This window comes from Meleagris gallopavo, chromosome 17 (assembly GCF_905368555.1).
Source record: "Meleagris gallopavo chromosome 17, MGAL_WU_HG_1.1, whole genome shotgun sequence".
NCBI lineage: Eukaryota > Metazoa > Chordata > Aves > Galliformes > Phasianidae > Meleagris > Meleagris gallopavo.
In genome coordinates this window covers 2,509,171-2,528,891 of record NC_139420.1, presented here as the reverse complement: position 1 = coordinate 2,528,891, position 19,721 = coordinate 2,509,171, and the positions used below count along the sequence as shown (strand labels likewise).

Here is a 19,721-nt window from a genome sequence, read left to right as displayed (position 1 = left end):
ATAAAAATTAACAAGTGATTATTAATAAAGTCTTATTTCTGCAAAGCACTACTAAATCTGGCTAATGGACAACAACTTGCATTACATGTGCATGCGTGGTAGGTGCTCTCATAAAAACCCTCCAACACCACTAAGTTATTGTGAAATCCTGGCAGACAGTTCTCCCTTCTGGCACACTGAAGAGCACTTGGCAATGGATATAGGAAGTTGGAGTGTTTTGATCACTAATTAGAACTCTGCCATTAGCACATTACTGGACCACTGACTTTCCCCTCACCCTCATCTCTCTAACTGACTGTCATTACACCTCATTCAGATTTTAACAGTTGGCAGAAAGGCAGCTGCCTTTCTACAAAAGCTGTACAGCATGAGCTGGATGTGCCCAAGCCTTGTATGCACGAGACAGCCCAAACAACACACAGGGAGGGTTACTCAGTCCTAACAGCAATAGTCAGCTAGCAGCTGTGTCCCACGGAGCAAGCAGAGGAGCACATACTTGTGCACTCAAACCTCACATTAGCAGTATTTTGCATTTAAAGATATTGGCAAATTTAAATATTTCTGGTTGTTTGCTCTTATTGCAGGGATCACATTTATAATTTTTCCCAGGCTCATCCAAGAGAATGATTTAGAGCATAGTGCAGATCTCCCATTTAAGAGAGTGAGCATTTTAAATTACAGTCATTTCACAAGATCTAATAGCAGAAAGGTTCCTATAAACGCTCAGACCCTAACAAGCTTCACAGCACTTTGCAAAGGATAGCCATCATTCAGCAGAAGTGTTCCAATGCCCTTTCTTCCCTTCCTCCATTTCCCAGCAAGCATCCTGGGAGGATCATGAGTTTTAAATTTGCTCAGGCATGAAGGGATTACTCGCCCCTTGAGCCCTTGTATTATGATAATGCATACATAAAGGTACGTTTTATTAATTGCAGCTCTGTCTGCAGGAGTTACTGCACGAAGGAGGCAGGGAAAAGGGAACTGAGTGGAAGGAGTGACCCTACTGAGCGGTGATTCCAGGAGCCAAAACTCAATCCTGATATATTCCGCCCCTGAACCTGATTTAATGCAAACTATTCCAGGCAGTGATCATTTCTAACATCTCACTCCAATTTACTGTCCTTAGAAAAATAAAAAATAAAAAAAATTAATACTCCAAACTTTCCTTTGTGCTTAAAATATAAATATATATATATATATATATATATATCATTCTGCAAGAGTGGCTTTCATTACCACAGCCTTTGCATAAAAGTACTGAGTTGATGCTCTGCGACTTCCTAGCAGCTATCTCTGCTGTCCTGACACCACGAGCACAGATGCAATAGATTTCTTCGGATTTTCCCCGTTGCTGTCACATTTGCATAATTATTTGCATAATTTTATATCTGCAGCTGCTACCATTGCTTTATTCTTTTATCTTCCCTCATGTTAATAGTCTGGGGATATACAAGAATGTTTGCCAGATCCCTTTGTCCAGTCTTGCTCCAACTCCATTTTGGTGTTAAAAACTGAAATTTGGCATTAAGGCAAACCTGAAATAAAACTTGTTCCCAATGCCAGCCACCAAACAAAGATCCTTGTGTAAGTATTCCGTTTTCCCAAGCAAAGCAAAGTATCAAATACCTTTTTCATATTAGTTCAACAAAATAGCAAAAAGCAAGGGGCACTTCCAACAACTGCACCTTCTCGGATGGTTGCTTTCATCTCCGCTGATCAGGCAGAGCCCTTCCACAGCTACAAGTGGGAACACTTAACGTGCTTTTTCCTCCTTTTCTGCTGGAGAGTCAGTCTCTTTTGAGCTACAGGGCACAAGAGGAGGGCAGCCAAAGTAAACCTCTTAGGATGTGATGGCTGACAGCTGCAGTTTTCAAGATTTGTTTGACACGGATAAGTAACAGCACTTCAGGAAATGCGAGCAAAAACCAAAGAAGGCACGAAATGGGCTGCCCCGTCCCAGCCTGCTGCTTTGCTGGCCCGTTTGTTCCAGGCACCCTCCAAGCTCACAATGAGTACAGAACAACCCGAGCAGCATGCAACAAAGGGAGCTGGAGACTTTTCAGAGGCCTGTCTGTCACCAGAGCTGGCCATGGTTCTCCCTTCCCTCTGGGAAATTCTTAGAGCACTGTGTGTCTTGGAAACAGACTTCACTTCTGCAGCATACAGGGGCTGGTAAGCAGATCTGACAGCAGCAAAACAGAGCTTAGAACAGGGATATCTGTCTTGTTCTACTTATATTTCTAACAGATGTTGTTTTTCCATATCATGTTCCCACATATGTCTCAAAAGCAACTTGATCTTTTGTATATTTTTGTATATTCACAAAGCAAAGCCTCTAAATTTAACCACACGTCTCCACCCAGCAGGCACCCTATGGATCCCACTGGAATGGGAGCACCCCCAAGCCATCACAGAGCCTTCCCACACTTGTCACATGTTAGAAAAAGAATAATTCATAAAATAAAGGGCTCTCAGCCTTGTAATCTCCTCCACAGCTCCAGTCCTGCTGGCCCTCCAACTACAGCAAAGCTTCAGCAGAAAGCAATAAACAGCATTCTATTTCCTAATCTGACAAGTAAGGGCAAATTGACTTGGAGAGTTTAATTACTTCTTATAAAAAAATACTAATGCCATTGGTTGCCATGGCAATACAGTCTCATTAGATGGGCCAGCTTTGGCAGTACTGGAGAAACAGTCCGTAACTGCTAGCCTTATAATAAAATGCAATTATTAACTATAAATGCTTCTTGCTGTTCAGCACTGCAAATGCAGCAGCCAGTTCAACACTGCAGACTGCTCCTGGTGCACTGCTACAGAAACGTGCATGCAGGCAGCCCAACATGCTGTGGTCATGGGGAAGGACCAGGCCCAGACACTGCTATCTGTGTAGCACAGGTGTGGGTCTGGGACCTGAGCACCTCACCACTGCAACCAGAGAAATCATCACCATTTACTTACAGCAATCAGAGCAAAGAAACAAACCAGGGGTTGTAAATGCTCTGTTGATGGAAGCAGTAAATAAAGCTAACCAACCAGTAAATAGACAGCTTGGAGCTTGGCCAGCTATTGCCACAGGTGATGGCAAGCTCCAGCACTCTGCTCTTGTCAAGCAGAACCCTTCCACAGGTGTATTCATGCACCAGCATGTTGAATACTTTGGGGTTACAGGAAAATCCTCAGTTAGCACTCAGGTCTTCTATCAGACACCTCATCTACTAAGCGGTCGCTCTGAACTTTGGCAAGATGTTGTGCGATAGGCACTGGGCATGTTAATTTAAATTAAATAATCCAATTTTTCTCTTCAAGACCATTTAGTGGTGAATTGAGCTTCTTGGCAGACTCCTGCCTCGAACGTTTCCTGAGCCAGGTTTATCCATTTATTTACTTGACATCACAATGCGAAGAAAATGGCACAAAACATATGAAGCACCCAAAAAAATAAGTCAAAAATACTCGAATTCCTTCAGTCACAACTTCAGAGTTCAGCAATTACAGAGGTAATCATTAATACAGAACTGTGTAACAAAATTCAGACCTTACAAGAGACATTCCAAGCCCCACTCAGGTGAGCAATTAATTTCTTCCAGAAGTTGTGCTTATGCTACCAGTTTTTCTCCCTTAAGAACAGTAGAGGAACTCAAGCTGGATCCAGGAAAAAAAAACCCCAGTCTGATGCCACCAGAGGGAAAAAAAGCTGATGAGTAGACAAGAAATTAGAACATAGTGGGTAGCCCCATAAAATGCATCAGCTATACCAATGCAGTGCATGTTTCACCTCTGTCAGCTGCTTTATGTCATGAGAAAGGGACTGCAGTAACAGTGGCAATAAGTCAGTACCACCAAAGCAACTGATTCATAACAGTGAGGAAACAGACTGAATATTCCTGTTTTAATAGAATTCTGCTGCAATGAGCTGCATAATGGAAGACTGAAGCATCACATACATTTTAGGCTCCTCTCTCCTTTGGCTGATTTGCAAGAACTAAGTCAGATCTCATCCTTCAGATCACTGCAAACAGATCACCACACAGTACCCGGGATCTGGGTCAATAACCACCTCCATACACGACCAAAAACAGCATCCCCTCCCCATGATCCAGCAGCCTTCCATCAACCAACACCTTTTCCACAGCACTTAATGTTTGCACAGGCTTTGATCATTCACATGCATCACTTCTGTCTGTGAGGAAGAAGCAGCCACAGGAAGCAGCCAGCTCTGCTGAAGCATGAGCAGAAGGGCAAGAGCACAGTGATGTGCACACCATGTTCACAACTAACCAGACTGCCTATACTCTAGGGAAAAAAAAAAATAAACAACCCACATTTAATTGCATTGACTTTGCTCACAGAGATCAGGGCTCCTCTAAAGGAAAAGAAACAAAAACAAACAGCTTGCAGCTAAGACCAAGGTTTGGCAGGCTGAGCCTTGCTTCTGTTCTGCCAATATATTTCTGAAAAGCTCCAAAGAGAGTCTGTAGGTGAGGAGCTTGCAGCTTGGCTCACAAATGGGCAAACAGGCAAAACAAACATTTCCAAGTCATCATAGCTCACATCTTTCAGGAGTTGGCCAGGGGATCTTAATGGTAAGAAGGAAGATGTGCAAGGTATACAATTCTGTCTGCATAAATGGCTTTGAAAGCATCTCAACTATCTAATTAAAAGGAAAATCATAACTGTATCTACAACAGCTTAACACAAGAGACTTTCTGCAGAAGATATTACTCTGGTTTTTGTCATCCACTGCACAGAAGAAACCTCTCTGGATTTTGCTTTATATGAAGTCTAGGAAGGAGCTTGCCATACTGGCACATGATAGAGAAAACCAAAATAGATATTGGATTGTTCCTTTAATTCAAAGGACAAGCAGATAGACACGCAGTGTTTACCACTGAAGGGCAAACAGTTGATGTTTTCCCACATGGGCTGTTTTTCCCAACACTTTACAGCACAAGTCCAGGACTCCAAACACGAAGCACAAAGCTCACCCTGTGGGCACAGCAGCACTCAGAGCCAGCTGTTCCTGTTGCCCTGCTTCCAAGGTCTGAACCATCCCCCTCTCCCTCCATCCCAACAGATGCTATTTACTCCCAAGCAGGAGCAGAGCACAAGATTCAAAATTTCAGTTAAAATTAAATAGTTAGGAGAAAAAAGCAATATTGTTAAAAAAAAAAAACAACAGCAATTAAAACACTGAATAATATTAAGAGAATCCAAACACCCAAACTATAATAATTCTTGCCAAATAATGTTTGGTAGAACATCGTAATTTTGCTTTACTCTGCCACGCTTCTGTCCCACCAACAGCCCTGCATCAAACTTCAGCAAAACAAACACAGAACACTTAGAATGCAAAATCTACTTTTTCCTACTTTAACACTGTAATATGATGGAAAGTACAGGGACAACAGAGGGGTGGCAAAGTCTTCAGCTGCAGCAAATCAGGGCATGCCCAAATGCAGCAGCCGTGGACATAGAAACAAAGGCAAAAGCTGCTTACCTTTAGAAGGCCTCAGGCATGCAGGGAGCTCCAGCAAAATACCCTCACCTCCACTGCCAGCCCTTAAATGAGGTCTGGGAAGGGGAGGATTCTGGCTCCAGCCCTTCCAATCACTGAGGTTCATTGCCTGCACCTGAGCTCCCCTGGGTTGGCCCTGCCTTCCCCCAGGTGCTCCATCACTGCTTCAAGCTGTGACTCAGCATTTCTGCTACACCTACTTACAAAAAGAAACAAGTACACAAACTCTCATTTTAAATGCCTCCAGAAGAAGAGGGGGAAAAAAGAAAAAAAAAAAAATCTAGTTTCTGCATACTGATAGAGCTGGGTGGGCCATACAGACCCTATCATCCTCCACCCATCCACCTTCCACTTTAAGTTCTACCTTAAAGTTTAAAGGGGGAAATCAGAGATATCTAAATTATTTAATTAAAACCATCTTTGGACACACCACTTCCCACTTAGGTTTCATTTCCAGTCTCAGAGAAGGAAAGCAAAAACTAATGCAAGTGAATTAGTATTCTACAGCATTATGGCACCTGAAGTGTATTTATAAACAGGAAGATATCATTAAAAAATTAGAAGAGCTCCCAAGCTCAGACTGAGCACGCAATTAGAGTTGATTATGAAACTCTACCACCATGCTAACCTTACCGGGAGAGACTGCTGAATCAGTACCCAGAGCTCTCTTCTAGACCTTGGGAACAAGGGGACAAAGCTGCTGTTCCCTTCCCCCAGGCTCCCAAGGACAGAGCTCAGACTGCAAAGGGTCAGAATTAATTTCATGTGGGCCCACACATCTGTTCTGGGATTTAACCTTTGTCTTCATCCAGTGAAAGGTGCCAGCTAATGAGATCTGCTTCAGGGTGAGGCAGGGGAGCACGGAAGGGTTTATTAATACAGCAGGAACAACTTGGCGTTGAATCCGAGCTGCACTGCTTCCTATTCTCACTTGAAGCGTGGCAGCCACTTTGCAACAGATTTCACTATTTTCTAGGCACTGAGCACTGCCTTCATTTGATGGAAAATTGTGATTAAAAATGATAACGTTACCATGCTTGCAAACCATATATATATATATATATTTTTTTTTTTAAAAACTTTTTTGCCATAGAATATTTTTACAGAAAATGACTATTAAAAATTGCAATAGCTGTAAGAAGTCTCCCTAGCTTCAACAAGGGAATTTTTTTTTTTTTTTTTTAACTGTTATCACAGTGAAGTAAAACTAAGGCTATGAGAAATGCTAGTGTCAGGCATAGTAAAAACTGAGCATACTTGAAGGATACTGGGTCAAAACCTCTCCTCCGGAAAGAAGGCTTTCAGCAGTCAAAACATCTGGATTGATTATTTCACAGTTCCTTGCTCTACAGCAGTCTCAATCCACGTTAGAAACCCTTTTGGCATTATTTTTTGCTCCCATACATGAGCATACTCTAGTTTGGTATCCTCTGATGACAGCCCTGGAAATTTACAGCTCTGAGAAACACTTCTAATGCCCTGACTCAGGAAGGGCCTTCTTGTCAGCACTCTCCTTGGTTTGCAAGGACAAGGTGAGGACAAAGCCTGCTCTTCTGAATCTGTTTCTCTCTCCCACAACTGAATGCAACACTACAGAAAAAGCGAGTAGAAACAATTAATGAACCAACTGCATTAAGGAAAACACCAAGCACTGACTCAATTTTATAGAGAACTGCCTTTAGATCATTTTTACTAACCATTTTTACCACCGAAAAACAGTACCACATATACAAAACCACTGCTGATCACGGCACCTCCAGCACATTGGGAAAAAACCAACAAAACCCCACGCAGCCTGCAGACTTGTTACAGCAGGAACTATCCTCAGCTCAGCAAGCTGAAGTCATTGGTTATTTATACTCTGGCAATGTAGGTGGATAATTAGTACATAATTTGAGGTTTTCGAGGCATTACAGGCTGTTCTGAGAGCTGCCCCTCATCCTGATCCCATCTCTACCACAGATCTCACAGCATTGTTGCACATGAGAGAACTGCATGCTTTGCCAGCCTTATTAACTGCCTCCCGGCTTGAAAGCACCACAAATGCTTTTTCTTTTTGTGCTCTTTTTGGGGAAGAAATTATTATTTTTCCTTAAGTTTTGACTCAACACTGCCTTGCATAAGAAGCACCAGGGAGAACACGGGTGGTACCACAGGGGGTGAGAGAGACCCAGCACATAAGGCACAAGCAGCCTGCAAAGAGGCTCTGCAGATACATCTACATGTTAGGAAAGTGAATTAAGTACAGAAAGCGTATAAAGACTGCTTTAGCACACACACTACAGGGAATATGCAGCAAAAAAACAAAGGAGTGCACCCAAGTTTTCTGCCTCCTACACCACAGCACTTGAAAGCAGCATTGAGGACTTGCTACCTGAAAAGGGCTGCAGTTCTTCAGCCCCTCCAAAGCACACAGTGACAAAGCCAGCATTTCCTTCGGGTACCACTCAGAAATACAGACTCCACTCCGTCCAGGCTACACGTGTTTCTCCTCCCAGCCCCTTGGAGACGCCTCCTTCCTGCTATCCCTCACTCTCCTTCCAGAAGCTTCTTCAGCAGCTGCACCCGCGCTCCCCACGAGGTGGCAGCATTGCAAGATGGCGGCCGCCACAGCACAGCGAGCCCTCCCTCAGGAGATCCCACGCCTCGCTGCCGGCAGCTTACCTTTGGTGGGATGGAGTCAGCACAACACCTCGCTGCGTGCTCAGAGAACTCCTCCATAGCGAGAGAAGAGCTCTCAAGATTTTTGAGCTACAGAGTGCTCAGTGCAAGGCGTGCTCTGGTGCTTCAGCCTGTTCTGCAGCCCAGCTGAGAGCAATTGGTTGGCAAATGGCGGCAGCTGCAGGGGGTGATGCAGCCACAGCTGCTCCTCACCAGGAGGTCAGCAGCTTTTGTGCCTCGTGCATAGAAAGATCACAACTCTGTGATGCCTGGAAGCTGAGCTCTGCTCCCTTTATCCCTCCATTTGCTAAATGGTTAGCTGAATGGCCTCCAGCAAAGAATGAAAACCAGTGGGATAAAATGGAACATAATTTCTGACTGAAGAACCTCTCCTGGTGCTGCCCAATGGCAGGGATGCTGCTGGCCGTTGCATTACCTATTGCATCCCTCAATGGATACAGATTTGATAGAGGCATCCATGATGGAACAGGGCTTCCAGAGACCGATCCAGCACCTCAATCCAGAGCTACTCCACTGATGAGATGTCACCCAAAGCTTCCATTATAAAATATCACCTCTCAGCATCTTAATAAATACACTTCCTTCTTACTTTGGACTGATCCCTTATTACATTTCAGGGCTAGCTTGTAGAGGACAGGTTCATTTGCTCATACATGAATCATCATTGCTTTGAGCCTCTGAGCTAGCGTTTTTATGAGCATGTCTCAAAATGTATTTGATTGCTGTTAGAAATCATTTTGGTTCAGAGTCGACAACCAGGCCACGCTAAGCCAATATGCTCTGCCTGGCGCTGTGAAAAGATGCTGTGAGAATTTAATTACTAACTGCCACTTACTGTGCATATGGTGATTTTTTAAATGCTTTTTTTTTTTTTTTTTTTTGCCTTCAAGATAGAAACACCAAGTTGTTTAATTCCAACTTACTAAGATTTCTGCCTAGCAGTTCCGATAAAATTGTTTCAGATTGCATACCCTACAGAGAACAGCATCCTGCATTTCCCTGTCCATGAGCTAAAAAGGGAGTCCTTCATGCTCTCCTGTAAGCCTGGGTTCCACAACTGAGAGTTGAGTTACTTTATTGCTTTCATGTAACAAAGATTTTGGCAAAGCTTTACTGTGTACCTTACCATGGCACAACAAAACATCACTGCAACAGAATCGAGTTCTGGCTGTGCAAGATCCTCACCTTGTGGAAGGGAGGGAAGGATGGCGGAGGTGCAGATCATAAAAACATGTTAAAACTAGCTTAAAACCCACTCACTCTTCACTTTTCTCTTTTTTCACTTTAATGATGGTGCTGATGCTTTTTACTGTTTGGTTTCTGTATACTTTTGCTTCACAGAAGTTCTACGAGATCATGAGATCTCTGATATATACACATGGGGTAAATCGGAATCTTAACCTGGAATCAGATTTCACAAGCACATGAATAAAAGAAGGAGGACTTCTTTGAAAGGTCTCTTAATTAATGGTACATACAGTACAGAATATAGCTTGTGGAAAATTCAGCCCTTGTATGCTTCTTTCCGTAAGACAGAAATCTCAGTGCATAAAGACTTGTTTAAGACAAACTTTCTCCAGTGGACTTAGATACAGGTAAGAAGCTGTAAAAGCTGAATGCTTACAGGGATGGACAAATGAATCACTTACAAGCCTACATTCTGCTCTGGAGAGTAACTCAGAATGACCTGTACCATATAAGAAGATATATATATATATATTTCAATCAAAATCTCTTCAGATACAGATTTAAAAAAAAAAGAAAAAGAAAAAAGAAAAAAAAAGCTACTAACCTTTGGTGATTTGGACCTCAGCTGACCTGGCTGACTTGCATTTTGCACCCTGGCAGCAGACCTTCCTCAGAACTCTACCCTTACAGTCGGTAAGAGGAGAACATCCAGTGTTTGCTTAGCCAAGTCCCCCTCATGCAGCCTGGAAGTGGCCAGCCAGGTCAGAACCTCATTTTCCCAAAACCATTCTGAACAAGCCAAACATCTCGCTAATTGCTCATTAGTAGAAAACCATCACCCTTGCAATGAAAATAGCAGTTTCTTCAGTTCAAACAAATCATTTTGCTCTTCAATTTCCTCCTTCTCACTGATAGGTGGCACCATTTTCTGCACAGAATGCCAATGCTTGAAGCACGTTGAGAATTTCAATAGCTTTTGGCAAATGCTTCACTGCAAGCTTACCAGAGCACCAACCCATGTGTGTTTTGGAGCTCTGTCAATAGATTGGACAGATTTCACTGCAATAAACTGCAAAAGCCCGAAAAATCTTTCCTGAATCCTGATTGAAGTCTCTTTATTAAAGCTCAGTTATTCATGTGAAGAACCCAGGTCCTGGTTACTTGTTGAACTGCTGTGTATTGCGTTATGCTTTCTAGGTTGGACAGTTCAGCTCAGTCTCTTATGTTTAATATCCACTTCTCCAATTCGAGGAAATCCCAGGGTGCATTATCCTTCCCTCATCTTTAGTTCCATAACTCCCAGAGACAACATTAAATTAAGAACTTTTCCTTGAGTACTTTCTGCCAATTGGCCTCACCTGAGAAGTCCCACTGGTGCAGCTTCATTTGGTAGCAAAGTAAGGGCCATATTAGGCTTTTGTTTGGCTTTTCTAAAATAAAACCTTCACACACCAGAATTACTTCTTTTAATCAAAGGGCCCTTTTCCCCAGTGCAAGTCATCTGTATTGTTACCCCCTGAAAAAAAGCCTACACAATTATATTAAGGAAATAAGATGATAGAAAAAGGTGAGAACAGTGTAAAGGGAAAGCTAGAGACTGGTTAAACAGTGATGACAAGCTTATAGTAAGAAGAGAATATGGCCTGTGAAAAAGTTGCACTGAATTTTCATGAAAAGGGCTGTTTTGTTTGCTGGCACTGAAATAAGTTTTTGGATTTTTTTTCACAGGTTCTGAATCTTTCTTACGTTCTAGCATAAAAATGTATTTGTTTATTTTTTCCTCACCATTACAGAGAGGAAATCACTTCAGTCCTTCTTGTCTTAAGTTCCAGCTGATTAGTCAGGGCGCACAGTCTGCCTGATACAGGTGATGGACTGTATTACTTCATCAGCAGATAGATAAAACAAAAAAACTTGCCAAGCAACACGTAAGCTGAAAAACTCTTCTCTCTGCTACTTAGTGCTCAGTTATAGGCACATATGTGATTCATGCTTGATTTACAACAAATTATTGATGTAAAAAAGATAGAGGAGACACTGCCTTCACAGTGAATAATCTGAGACTTCTGATAACTTCTGTAGTGAAATGTTGTTGTATGCGGAACTGCTGACAAAATATTTTCATGAACCTAATTTTGCTGGCTATTATTCACAGAACACTCTTTCTAATAAGCATATGGTATACCATTTAAAGACAACATTTTTCCTTCCAAGAAATGCTGGATTAGATTTTAATAATAAATTAAGTCCACAGAATACCTTAGCTAGCAACAGAGCAGCGTTTCTATACACAGTCCTCAGTGTGGATTTATGACGAAGCGCCCCAGCACAGAAAAGACCAACACTGGAGGTAGGTTTGCCAAGGCTAAGCCCGTCACTGCATTCATCAGAGGCTGATTTTGTTGTTGCCCACCTGAAGATTACAACCAACCTCATTTCCTATGGATAAAGCAGAGAAGCACTTAGCAGCTGCTCTTTGACTTGTGAAGTCACCATCCTCTTAGAAACCAGGAAGGAGAAAGCCTGTTGCACTCAGATCTCACCAAGTTAGTTCAATTGAAAGGAGACATACATGACAGTGGGGGACACTGAAGTCAGTTCCCAGCTTGGTGAATCAGTCATAGCCCATGGGTGAACCTTGGGACCAGGTTGGAAGTCTTCCTCCTGTCTCTAGCAGAATGAAAGGTGTTAGATGCTTTCACAGATGCTCTGTGCTCCTTGATCACAAATAGCAAACTTTGTGCATACATGCTAGCAGGGCAGAAGCAGCCTGGCTGAGCTCCAAAATCAATGTTAAAAACAGTAATGTATGTTTTATACAGCTGAACAGCTCAGGAACCCAATCTGTTCTCACTGTGCTATCACCCAGTCCAATACATGACACAGAGCATGTGCTTACACTTTTATGAGTTGTTTGCCAGTAGTACAAAATAAGTGTGACACTTGATCAGTTCTAAAATATGTTTGTGAAGGGATGACAGGGGTCAAACTAAGAAGAGGTGAGAAGAAGAGTTGGCAGCAATTATTCACAGTTTTTAACTGCAAGAGAACCACAGGGCATCCTCTGGAATGAACTGACAAGTAGATTTAAAAGTAGAGATAGTGACTCACGCAGCAATTGTGCTATTTTTTACAACAGGATGTTTTGATATCTTGAGATATAAGTGGATTAGTTATGTAAAGGCAGTGTTGGTGTGTATAGACTCTAGCTTGGGAATTCTCTGCCTTCTGAAATGAGGGGATATACATGATCATTGTTCTGCATTTTCATTCTTCTAAACATCAGTTATTGACAGTTTTCAGAGATGATGTACTGGACTGCACAGGCTGCTGGTAGAAGCATGATGGCATGCACTAGCAATTCATATTCCCTTTCTACTGCTTTTGGGAAGATGAAAGTGACTTGGGAAGAAGAAAAGAATCAAGTCAGTAACAATATTACCAATCACAAACTGACCAGACCTGTAAATTATTGTAGTTTCCAGAACTTCCATTTACTGCAGTAGAGCAATGACATTTTACATCATCTGCAAGTTTAGCCTCTGGATTGATACGGGTCAAACCACAGGGTGTGGGATCTGCCCTTTTGTCCTGTACCAACATAGGCAATTTGGGAACTGTTAATCCTTCCATTTCTTTGATTACAGGAGTGTTCTTTAGAATGTAATACATCAATGACAGACTGAGGTACTTGTACAGATTTGAGTATTCAAAACATAACTCCAATACAGAATTCATTGCAAGAGAACACTTCCATTACAAGCTTCCTCTCTGTGATTCTATAGCTTATTTTTCCCCATGGTTCAATGATTTCAGGAACATTGGTTGGGAGATCAGAATTTTTTAATGGAGATACTTTTCTTTTGTGTTTGAATGTTTCTTGTGGAGCACTTACTGGTCGCAAGGGACTGTATGTGAACACAGCTTGTAATATTGTGTGGATCAGTACCTGCAAGTATAATGTGCACACGTATGTCTTTGTACCACGACTGCATGACAAACCACCTCTGAGGTCTAGCAGCTGCTCAGTCTGTAATGTTATCAGTCTACTTCTGGATGTGCACTTTCAGGAGCCAAGTCTCTGATGAGGGCGTGGAGATGCATCTTCTCTGACATGCACAGAGCTCATCTCCTTTCAAAGTCTGCAATCTGCTGCACAGTGTGCCGTGCTCATCTCAAACACAGCCTGACTGCCTTTCAGAACACATTACATACAATTTACACTATAAAATGTACATAGAGTATTTGCTTTCCTAGTTTTTTTTTGATGTGACAGTTTTGAATTTTAGAATGAGGTGTCCAGATGTACACTGATAAAAAATGCTCCTGTCAGCAGCAAAATGCATAGTAATTTATTAACTTTTCAAGTGTAAATACAAATTGATTTGATGATGTGCCACGTAATGAAAAATTACTTGCAGTCACAACTTGCCTTCTGGTTGGTGCATTTTTTTTTTTTTAATTAAACTTATTAAAATGAGTTTAAAACTGGGCAATACTTTTTGATGGCCAAGAGAAAACTGCAGCTCTATGAAATGTAGGAAGTGCTTCGTCACGTCTCTGAAGCACAATTGTGATTCAGAAATTCTGTTCTTTGAAATCAAGTTGGCATGTATTGCTTCACTGGGATATTTATGAGTAAATAAATAAATTTTGGGGTGAAGAAAAAGCACTGTTTTTGCTTAGGGTAATCCATGAGGACAATATCTTTAGTTACATATTAGTAATATTTTTAAATAAATCAATGTATTTTGTGAAACCATTCTAACATCAGTTACAATGTATGGAGAGGTCATCGTAAATCTTTTATCTAAGGCTGGTGCACTGCAGAGACAGCTAAAATCTTCACATGGTATAAGTATTCCAGGTATTCAGAAGGTATTTTCAATGGTTGCCAGAGATGGGAGGTTGTTAAGAGAAAACCTGAAGCTAATTAATTACATGAGTCTAGAGATGTAAATATTGGTGTGCTTTGTGCCAAATTCACTGAGAATTCTTAGCTGCATCGTCGCAGTATTGACTCCTTGAGTTCCCTTATTTCACTAAGTAAGCAGACTCCATCTCTAGGAGAAAACAGTCAGTGCACTGGGGGTTGATGAATATCTGTGTTACCGCATTGGTAATGCATGCTAAGAATGCTTCAGTAGATTATCGCCAATTAATTGATTTTTCCATGTACCCAGTGATTACAGCTGTCACACTAAGTCCACTAATACCATTAGGGAAAAAAAAAAAAAGTCTCCAAAGTGAGATCTGGGCTCTTGAATAGGTATTCTTAATGAAGGAATTCAAAACTGTATAAAGTTTGTGGTGCAATTCTGAGAGAATATAGCATTAGGTTTATTTTTGTGACATTCATATTTAGAGATGTGTGAAGACATGATCCTCCCATGGTTTCTATCCATCTTGTTAGCTAGTTCCTCCAATTTGCAATACCATCTTTTATTTGTAGGATGGCCTAAGGACTGACTGTGTCAGTGCTAAGTAGCAGTTAGTCAAAATTGCAGCAGTCAAAAATGGAACTTCAGTAAAAAATGGAACCATTTTCAACTGAGGGAATTCTGACAGTTGTTCTTCTTCACAAAGGCTTTCATCTAACACAAGAAAAACATCAACAACAAAAACAACAAAAAACAAGAAGCAAACAAAACCACAAAACAACCCAGAGGTATTTGTGTCCTACCTGAATAACAATTTACCAGCCTCTCCCTGCACCACAATTTTTGTTGAAGTTCTTACAGTGGAACTCATTTTGTCCCCAAACAGGTTATATTGTGCTTTGGTATGGGTGTAATGAATGGATTCAACTCAGTGATGGATATTGAAGGAACGTGTAATTGATCTGAAGAACAGATTAGGACTTCCATTAATGGTTATTAGATGTAGCCTAAGCATTTAAAATTTCAGCTGTCCTATGTCAGATAGATTACACCCCTTGTCACACAGCACTTGAGGTTTTCATCTACTGGAACTGTTTTTATAAAGGAGCAGGCTGATGAAAAGAAATCTGAACAGTTTCCAAAGGACAAGGAGGGCTTGATGTTCAGACATGTCAAGCTCCAAATCATTAAACTGAGATAGATGGTTCAACGCTTTCAGAGTATCCATGAAGAACTGCCTTAGTTTTTGTATTCTGGCTGTGGAACCAGCTTTTAGATTTTGGGATGCAGGACACTCCTGAAGAGTTCTCATGCCTCATGGAGGTGTACAACATTTATGTAATTCCAGTGTAATCAATCAAATCCTTCAATAACACCTTTAAAAAACTTTCTTCCTTCTCTCAGCTCCTTTCCACTGGAGGTGACCAGGCCTCAGGAACCACTAAGCCGATAAAGCTAGTGAACAAGTCTGGCTGAGAACAAATGGCTTCACTCCAGCCAAGAACAAATTCAGCTTGAAAGACAGTTTATAGCTCTCAAAGAAGAGAGTTCTGTAAGGTTTTTTTTCCATACAGGACTCAAACTCGTTTTAAAAGGATCTTGACATGCTTACAGAAGTATTATTTGTCATGCTTGCCTAGGATAGGAGCATACTCAATCTGGTGCTCCTTGCCTTCCATTCCTCTGTCCCAGGAGATAGTGTTTAACTCCAATATCTCTTAAACAAAAAAGATTCTGTTCTTATCTGAATTTCCTCTACAAGGCATTAAATACTTTTGAGATTATCTGCACTGAGGAAACGTGACTGAACATTTGAAACAACATGAAGCAGGACTTTGGATTACACTACGGGTGAAATACTGACAAGAGACCCATAGACTTTGGTTAAAACAGATAATACTCAAGCCTTTTTTATTATTGTTATTCCTTTTATGAGAGAATATTTAAGACTCTCTCACATGCAGATTTACCATGTTAATACCACAGTCAAAGCAGTGGTTCAGACAGATAAAAGACAAAGTAAAAAGAACACAACAGACGTATTTCTTAAATATAAGAAATTGTTTCATTAAGTCTTAAAAAAAACACCCTGACAATCACAGAGAAAACCAACCTTACCTTTAAGTTATTTGAATTCTTTTATATTATTCCATAAATCTCAGAGCCATTTAACTATCACAGAAATCTGCATTCTTTCTCATACCGAAAGTCTGGTTCTTGCAGGCTTCCAGCAGTGTGTGACCTCTGCACTCAAAGCTTGCCAGGGCTGACCCTTGGTTAGGCCACGTGGCCACATCATAATGCTTTGCACTGAGCACCGAAAAAGTGCAGCCATGTAATTCCCAGGACAGCCAATTCATGTTCATTATGGTGGTGTGATAATGAAAGGTAATAATTTTTGCTTAAAATCTTTGACAATAAAAGCACATCTATCTGGTCTTCTCAGCTTCAAAGCTTCTAAACAGCAAATGCAGCATTATTTTTCAGGATAGTAGGTTTGGTATTTCTCCTTTCTCCTGTGCAAAGGGTTGCAAAGCTTGCTGCCCTATTGCTAACCAAGGAGCAAGTTTAGATTGACCGTTTGTCAAGAAAAAAAAAACCAAAAACCAACAAACAAGTGGCATATTAGCTTCTGTTGGGTGCAGTAAGTTTATATTCCTAGGAGTGAGGCATTGAGATGTCACACTGTATGTACACATATAACTATTTTCACCTTTGTGCCACCTTCACAGTTAGCTGTATTTAACGGAAAAGACTACACAAGGTGTGAACGACTTGCCACTTTGCTCCCCCCAGAACTCACCAGGTAAAAGTAACTTTCCCTTCTGTCTTCCTGCCTCCCTCAGCCATGCCATAAGACTCTGTTAGAATAAACAAAAGAAGGAATAAAACTTCCATACAGTTTCCCCCTTTTAAATCGTATCTGAGAGAAGATCAAAAGTCACTTACAAATAGAAGTTCTATACAAAGAATTCAACACCTGCCTTGTAGATGGTAACTGATTTTTTAAATTGTCTGGTAGATTAAGATAATGAGGTTAAATGCAGGGCAACTGCTCCCAATCTATATTTAGCCTGAATCTTCCTACCTCTGTTTCAGACCTGCAAGAAGGACTGAGTGCTGAACCCATCCATGATTCTAACGTAATGCTTGATTAATTAAAGATGTTACCTCTCCCTGCACGCTGTTCTAGAGGTTAAGTAACCATAAGCACAGAATTTTAACCATCTTTATATTAGAATCTCAGCCATAATTATTCTTTTGTATATATTCATGCATAACCTGGTGCATGTGACATAAATAAAGATTAATTATTAGCCACCAAAAAAAAATTAAAAAAAAAGAAATCCAGGCTTTGTATTACATATTGTACACACAATTGCAAAAATTAAATGGGGCAAAATATGGTGATGTGCTCTCTGGATGCCAACCAAGAGTTGACAACAACTGATGGAATTTGCATGTTAAAAGTAAATATTTTATTACATACCATGCCCTTGAAAAATTAACTTTGTTTCCAATTTATTTTGTTCAGCATGCCTTGAAATAGGAACGGCAACAGCTCTTCAAGAAACAGATCACCAAGATTTATGGTACTGCAGTGTCTGCAATTATCTATTTTCCTAGCTCAGTAAAACAAAACAAAACCTTTTTTAAAAGTACTATAAAATATTAAACAACAAAGTTAAGATGCTGTCTCTGTCATTCAATATGACTGAATTTACTGCAGTGAAAAGCCATCTGCCGTGGACCCGCACCCAAAGCCTGCTGACCTGGCAGTGGTCATCAGCTCTGATCGCCTCTTGGGCAAGGCTCTGCCATTGCTCTGGCTGCCGTGCACAGACACTGCATGAGCCATTGGATACATTATTAAATGCAGGTTCACAGATAATGCTGTCACCAGGTCAACTACAGTAGAATATCTATATTTCAGAGTAACATTTCTTATATAAGCTGCCTAGTTCTCTCCTGCTTGAACTTCTTCTCGTAGCACTAGGTTTGTGTTTGTTTTCAAATACTGAAAAGCCTTTGTTGGTTTGTTCAGGAAATTTGTCTAGACGGTGCTCACAAAGCATGTTTGCTCACATTTGACATTTTCACAAGATGGGCAACAAAATGGAAGCCTCAAATTGCTGAATTCCACAGTTGGCAACTAAGTCACCTTATTTGCAGAAGTAATGAGCATCCAGTGTTCCCTGCCTCCGGCTTCCAGGCGGTCGCTGGAACAACACCAAGTGCACCTGCAGGCATAGCCCTGCAGGATGGGAGCCTTGAACCTGTACTTGGGGCTTGAAGGCCAGCAGAGGCCTCTCCATATCACTCACCTACTAGGACATTTACTGCCTCTAAAGAGTTAAATATGCAAGTGCTATATTGTGACTCCTTTACAGTCAAGAAATGTAAAATGTGGCAATACAATGGAACGTGGTTATTTTACTTATTCAACGTTTATCTGTGTCTATGTCAAGCTGCCTTTTAGCAGCTTGAAGGTTGAGAACCACCTGTAAACATATGCAGAATAGTCTCTTTCTAGGGACAGAGACTCCTAAACAATCAACCTTGAAATTTATCATATATTGTATTAGGTTTTCCAGTGTTATTTACAGGTCTTCGTTTTAGTACAATGAGCCAGACATGCTGAAAAGGTAGGATTTTTCCAGTCCTCTTGTATACGAAGTACAATAAAAAAGGCACATGATTATTCACCATAGGATTTGTGCACCAGTCAATAACTTAAAGCTAAAAAGCTACCCATCGGAGAACTCTCTTTATGAGGCAGTACTGGGATCTCTCAACTCATAGAAACATCTGTCTATTAATTCTCCTAGGAGAGCTTAGGAACACACTTTTCTGTGTCTTCTGATCTTCCCAAGACTTCCAAATAAACAGAAAACTCTTCTTAAGCTTCCCAGGTTGTCTACTGTAGCAAGAAATAGTCAAAGAGAGCATGTATGTATTTGCTTTTTTTTCTTCCTCTTTTTTTTTCCTCCATTGATTGCTCAACTATGGAGTTTAGATCCAAGTCCTATTCAAACTATTTTGCTTTAGGACAAATGCCTTGCAAGATATGGCACACTGAGCAATGGACAATGGCAGGAGAAGCAGCCTTTCAGCCCCAGAAATCAATGTCGGCCGTGTTTTATCCAGTTTCTAATCATCCATTTTTGCCCCGAGCACCTTTGTACAACTAATCTGAGCCCAAAATTTGCATCTTTTGACATTTCCACTTCTAGACAACGGCCAGTGTCTCTGCTGATGATTGGACCATTCTGAAAGAAAGAAAAGAAGGGTTAGAAGAAGGAAGAAGAAAATGACAGAAAGACTTGGAGAAAAAAGTGCTAGATCTGTAAATTTCTAGAAAGCACTCTGAAAAGCCCGGAACATTCTCTGTAGTTCAAGTGATAAAAAGTTTAAAGGGGAATAATCCTCAAAAGCATCAGAGAGGATTCCTACAG

At 41.0% G+C, this 19,721-nt stretch overlaps 1 protein-coding gene across 8 annotated transcripts in view; it reads right to left on the bottom strand.

Annotated features, from left to right (window-relative positions):
* Positions 1-12,912: 12,912 nt before the first annotated feature.
* The window catches only part of GALNT9 (polypeptide N-acetylgalactosaminyltransferase 9), a 471,542-nt gene continuing 464,733 nt past the window's right edge, over positions 12,913-19,721 (bottom strand). For 6 of the 8 annotated variants that reach the window (XM_085238438.1, XM_085238439.1, XM_085238440.1 and 3 more), the window contains one exon: positions 12,918-19,535. In XM_085238438.1, coding sequence (XP_085094564.1) covers positions 19,389-19,535 — 147 coding nt within the window. In that variant the 3' untranslated portion in view covers positions 12,918-19,388. Of the gene's footprint in view, positions 19,536-19,721 lie in introns of all 8 variants that reach the window. The other 2 variants (XM_085238433.1, XM_085238441.1) reach the window with 2 other exon arrangements.